Source organism: Austrofundulus limnaeus, unplaced genomic scaffold (genome assembly GCF_001266775.1).
Source record: "Austrofundulus limnaeus strain Quisiro unplaced genomic scaffold, Austrofundulus_limnaeus-1.0 Scaffold293, whole genome shotgun sequence".
NCBI lineage: Eukaryota > Metazoa > Chordata > Actinopteri > Cyprinodontiformes > Rivulidae > Austrofundulus > Austrofundulus limnaeus.
The window spans coordinates 335154-341401 of NW_013952695.1; the positions used below are offsets into that span (position 1 = coordinate 335154).

Sequence of the window (6248 nt, forward strand, 5' to 3'; positions counted from 1 at the left end):
AATATAAATAAAGTAAAGCTACTTTAATAATATGACAGTGTCTGACTACACTATCTTGTTATCCTTCATTTTCTGTGTTTTTAGTGATTTTCTTACGTATAATAATAAAAAAGACATAAAACCCAAGTATAAACATATATACAGAAACATGTYAAAAGAAATAAGACAGAATATTTGTCACAAAAAGGAAGGAAACCCCAGGTTTCTGGTTGTGAGCACGATCTACAGATGYCCTCAAATCTGATTTTGCATTTTTGTCTTTATCGCATTCTGAACCCCAAAGAGCCTTGCCCCATGTGCTTTAATTCTGTTGTGATTGTTGCAGGACACAATTTGGAAAAATCTAAAAAGTTTACACAGCTTTAAGTCGTTTTTTTGTAAAAAAAAAAAATGAAACTGTAAGGATGCTGACAGCTTGATCTGGGAAAAGACATCTATCCAATGAGCTCCACTCTGTCCAGCAAAGTAGAGGGGAATGAAAAATAAAAATATAAAACATTCAGGACGAAACATTTCCCATCACCAAACTTCTTATTTAAGATGAAGGCACAGATATTGGGGGGGAAAAATAACTAAACTGAAAACAATAAATCACAGAAGCTGGGAACACAGGAGGGTTACAGCTTCCTTTCACAAGCAGAGAGCACGTTCAGCTAAACACAACGAGTCAAGGTCAAGAAAAAAACTATGTGAAGGAAGCCTAAATGGGACAAAATGAAGCAATCACTATTTTTAAGCTTCTTCTGCCTTCCCACAACATTGTGCAATGATATTTTTCTCTATTTTCTGCTTGAGAAAAGGAATATTTAGCAGAAAATAAATATTTTTGTGCTCTGACTCTTTAAAGTTTTCTTTCATTGTCTTTAATATGAGTCAAGTAGATGGAAAATACTGATTTTTGGAATGTCCAACAGTTACAATAAGCAGATTTATCATCAAAAATGGACTGCCCAGGCTCTGTAGCCTCAAATAAATTGGTAAAACAAACAAAATATTTTATTAGCATTAAGGCAAACAAAGGCTTAAAAAAAAGAAAAAGAAAAGTAACCCTGAGTTAGTYTGTGGTCGTTCACAGAGATGCAGATAGAAGCAAAACGAACTGTAAGACATGATATCTCTGTTAACGCACTTTATTTAACAAGTGTTTTCTACGTGCAGCCTCTCAAAATTTCACTTTAAACAGGCAGGAGCAACTGCTTCAGGATCATTGTGTGTGTGTGTGTGTGTGTGTGTGTGTGTGTGTGTGTGTCAGAGAGAGAGAATCAGGAGGAGGCTGACCAACGCATCCACCCTGACACCCATTTTTCCCCCCTCTTGAATTCTGCTGCCCTGGTTTTCACCACACACAAGTGTTTTTCATATCCGTTCTGGTTSGGGTGGGGGCGCGGTCACTTCCTCAGCTTTAGGATGACCGTCGCCAGGATCAGGAAGAAGGTGTTCCAGCCCAGAGTGACAATGAAGCCTCGCCACACCATCATCTCAGACAGACCCCACCCTGGAGAAAAAAAATTAATAATAAAAAAATAAGTTTATACAATTAATAAAGCAGAAAACAAGTGTTTAATACCTATAACAAGTGTATAAAGGCTAATATAAATTAACAGCCTAACATTCCTTAAGGAATGCATATCGCCCACCGCCTTTCATGACGGCTTTATCTCTAAAGGATGTAGCCATTTTGGTCAAATCTTTAAAACAACTTTAAATCTAAAGATCTCTTGGATTTGTTAGTGCTCGGACTCTTGGCTACTCCAACCAAATTACAGCTCAATAGCTATGAATTTTACTRAGTTATATCCATTCTAAATTTTTRCAKTTGGTTAGCTGTGGCAGCCATCTTGAATTTGGTTGAAGTTAATCAGCTGTAGCTGCACATCCAATGATTTCTGTGTGGGAATTTCATAAAGGTCWRTCCACTGATTTATGAGATATTTTTCTTACACAGAGACATGACCAATTCCAGTAATTACTGGCAAAGTTTTAAACAAAGATCCTGCATTAATTGTTAATATTCAAAGCACACGTGTCTTGCAGGGTCATTCTATAGCATAGGCAGCCAAGGTAAATGCAAAGGGAGATGTCCATAGGGGGTGCTAAGAATGAGGGACTACATAAAGTTTATCAGATTAGAGTTGATTTAATCTATAGAATATTTATTTGTTACTCAAGTTAATTAAGGTAACTTGTTCTGTGGGTTTCTCAACCTGCTTTGTTGCTACATGAGGTGTTATATGATGCAGAGGATATTTTGTAATAAAAGTATCATGCGATGCAGTCCAAACTAACTACAGGTGCTCAAGAATTCAGTAAAATATTCTTCAAACGGCTGGAAAATGCATAGTTTTGAGTATAACTTTTGCTAAATTTTCAGGAAAAGTATACCCCTGGACCCCCCTAGAACTGCTTCACACCACATGAATAGGTGTTCCTCATTGCTGTCAGTAAATGTTGGCAGGAMGTGGACTTCTAGTATTCTGTTTCAAATGAATTATATTGTTAACTACTTTAACTGGACAACCTGGTTTAAAAAAAATCAAGGATAAAACTATTTAATTTGGTATGTGAATATTTGTAAATTGGCTGTGATTTAGAAAAGGGGCGCCAAATTGGCTATGGACCAGCCCTGGTGTTTGGGATGACTCTCAGCTACTATCACAACAAAGTTTAGCTCAATAATGAAACGGACTGAGTTGTAGTAATTTTTTGTGTTTGATCAGGTTAGCTGGAGTGGCCATCTTATATTAAGTTGACTCCAAAAGTTAATCAGCGGTAGATGTTGATACCTGTGTGTCTGTTAGCAAAATGTATCATGAACCAATAAGCAGATCTTTTCTTAAACGCTAAGAAAGTTCAGTATCTTTACRTGATTGATTCAGACTTTCAGAGTCATCTTAATAACCTTAGCAAACACAAAACTGGGCTAAAACGCAGTCAGTTTTACAGAAACTGAGCTAATAATTGGTGAGGTTGCTAATTAGCTTAGCCTGCATGTTTGGGACTGTTTGGGGAAACTGGAGCATCTGGAGAAAACCCATGCCACTCAGAATGACCCCCAGGCCTAAGATGGGACTCAGTAGATGGGTTGGGCCATAACAAAGCTGACTTACTGCTTTTCATGAAACACAAACTTTGATTAGTTTTTTTTTTCTGTTCACAAGTGAAATCCTCGTTAGCCAGAATGAAACCGTTCCAACTTCCATTCCAGGAGGAAGAKTTCCACTGAACTGAGGGGCTGATAAATGATTTAGATGGGATGGGTTGTGTGTGGGAATTTGAGCCTCACACACTTGTCTGCATGCGGGCTGTTTTGTGCACATCACCTCTGTACATGATGCAGCGCAGGGACTCCGAGGCGTAGGTCTGAGGAAGAGCCAGGCTCAGGTACCGGAGAGGATACGGGATGCACTCCACGGGCCAGATGATCCCTGCATCGGAGGACAGAAAAACACGGTGTAAGATGGCAAAAAAATAATATAACATATTGATGTCTGGATGCTGATATCTGCGTGTAATCTCGTCCTTCATTTTGTTTTTGACAGCTAGAATCTGCTAAAGAATTTCATTTCTCAAATGTTTGTTGCATGTAGTTTTTCCACCTTTTTATTAGTTTATTGATGCAAGTTTTTGCTCTGGTCTCAACTAAAAAACTAAAATTCAAAGCTTGACCAGGAAGAAAAAACAAGTTTTTTAAGTCAAATATGCATTTAGAAACAAAACCTTTTGAATATTTTAATATAAATTTGCTAATTTATACTAGTTTTGTGTATACCTGTCACAGAATATTGTATTTAGCGCCTGCGCCAAAAGGCAAAAGGTAGATAAAAATAATTTTGGCTTCACCTAAAACATATCAAGTCTTTAATCAGCTTCAATAAACTTACTAAAACCAAACACCTGCTGTCATTTTCTATAGAATTTCTTGCCACAAAGTTTCGTTTCATGTCACAGATGAGGTCTCTGCTCACCGCTGAGGATGAGGTTGGGGTAGAAGATGCCCAGGGCAGCTTGATTGGCGCTTTGCTCGTCGTCGATGGCGGCTGAGATCACGAGACCGAAGGAGATGCCGGAGACGCCCTGCAGCACGATCAGAACTATGACCAGAGCCAAGGAGCCCTCGTTCGGAATCTGCACAGACAGACAGACGGTGGAGCTCAGAGTTAATGGAGAACTTCATCCACCACCAATTACGTATGTATTACATATTTTTTGGCACATAGTTCAGTTCTGTACCACGATCAATGTTACCTTCAGTTGTTATGAAAATGATGTACATATATATATAAGACTTTTCATCATAGCTTATACTGTATAAACACCTTGAAATTGGCCTCTTATGATACCTCCTACCATTTCAGACACTCCCACTTCAGCACGTCTTGCTTCAAGGGAGGGGTGCTCTGTGGGGCGGGTGCTCAGCTGCAGACTGAGCTCCAGGGAGGAGCTTTGCACAGATGGGCGGTGCTTTGTACCAGCAAGTGTTTAGGCAGCTCCTCATGGCTACCACAGCAGATTCAAGGATTTTTCGAACGTGAACCAATGAGTCAAAGTAACACTCTGTGCATGATTCTGATGAGGTAATGTTGCAACATGCAACTCTCCTACCGTCTTCATTTTTTAATCACAGATTAAAACTCTTCTCTTTAAACAGCCTTATCCACTTTAATCACCATCTCCCATTAATCCTGTTTTTTGTAGGATGTTTTGTTTTATACAATGTTTTTATTTGTTAATTGTTATGTAAGGTATGATGTTTTATTGTTATTTTATTCTTGTTTTATTGCATTGTATTTACATTGTATGGTGTCCTTGAGTGCCATGAAAGGTGCCTTCAAATAAAATGTATTGTTATTATTATTAACATGATATAAAACTTAAAACAGTTGATTTTGCATAATACCCACCCCCAAAATGTATCATAAGCAAATAGAGTTAAATTAACCCTGATTAAACGCTTAAAAGTCCTTAAACAAGGAGAGATAAACAAACCCTCCCTAATGTTCTGCACTGATCTTTGACCAAACATATCGGCACAACCCTCAAAATGAGATGTTTACAAAAGCGGAGAAAACTCCAGCAGGCTCCTTCCAAGCCCATTCAAGGTGATAACCTCTCTTAAGTCATCAGGAATGTTTGTGCTGGTGAACTCCTCGCCGCGYTCAGGCACCATCCGTCTCCCCGGACAACGTGCAAAAATAGACCCGGAGGCCACATGACCACACGGTTGCCACAGCAATCCGGGGCTGTTGTGGTGGCGATCCTCCCGCTGATCCCTGGATACGAGCGAAGCAGGAAATGATTTATGAAGTGCTGGCCTCTTTGGGCCTCGGCGCCTTAATTAACACACTTGCACAGACAAAAATGACACACGTGTGCCTAAAAGCATGCGGACTCAGCAAACACACACTTCTCACTGTATCGATTCCTTACATGCCACTGACAATCAATAGCCTGTAGTGATGTGTTGTTTTTACAGGAAACATATCTGCTGACCTTGCAATAAGGAAGTTGATTTAAATCGTTTGTTGGTTGCATTAAATTCTTATTACCATAATTGTGGCTCTTATAAGTAGAGTCCAAKTTTTGCTGATGCAGTAAAAATGCAAATGAACGACCTGCCGAGCTGGTGAAACATTAACCTTCGACGTGTCAGGGAGGATTTCTGCTGTCAAACCCCAATCAAACCGTGTGAGGAGTGACAGCAGAGGTACGAGCGCCTGGGTTTCATCATGAAAGCCCGTTCTCGAGACTTAGCGAGGTTTATGTGTATGTGCGTTTAGGTGTCCACCTTGAAGACGAGCAGGATGAAGAGGAGCATCAGRATGATCTGAACGCTGATGACAAACAGCTGAGAGAAGAGGTGGGCCAGCATCGTCTCCATGGAGCTCACACCTGAGAAGCAGACAGGAAGAGGGATCAGGTTCATTACAAAATAAAACACATAATATAACTTACGTAAGGATTTACTCACATCTAGTAAAAACTGTCAAGTTTCACTTCTCCCAAAGTACAGATACAGCAAGTAAACATCTAAACCCACGCTGAAGTTTGTGTTTTTTTTATTTCTCATCCCTTCTAAGGCTACTGTAAAATCATTTAACCTGTTGTACATTAGGTGTTTGCTTATTCTTTTATTAAATAACTWAAAAAACTGTCATCAAAAGCTATTTTTTCATTCAAAATACAGGATTTAAGTTCACTCAGGCCAAATTTACAAGGACACTAAAAAATGTTTAAAATAATCTACCCCA

At 39.1% G+C, this 6248-nt stretch overlaps 1 protein-coding gene across 1 annotated transcript in view; it reads right to left on the reverse strand.

The window, feature by feature from the left end:
• Positions 1–384: 384 nt before the first annotated feature.
• abch1 (ATP-binding cassette, sub-family H, member 1) overlaps positions 385–6248 on the reverse strand; it is a 37768-nt gene continuing 31904 nt past the window's right edge. Inside the window, exons 17-20 of the mRNA XM_014021454.1 lie at positions 5786–5889; positions 3966–4125; positions 3321–3425; positions 385–1495 (exon numbers count right to left, since the gene is read on the reverse strand). Coding sequence (XP_013876908.1) covers positions 1389–1495; positions 3321–3425; positions 3966–4125; positions 5786–5889 — 476 coding nt within the window. The 3' untranslated portion in view covers positions 385–1388. The remainder of the gene's footprint in view (positions 1496–3320; positions 3426–3965; positions 4126–5785; positions 5890–6248) is intronic.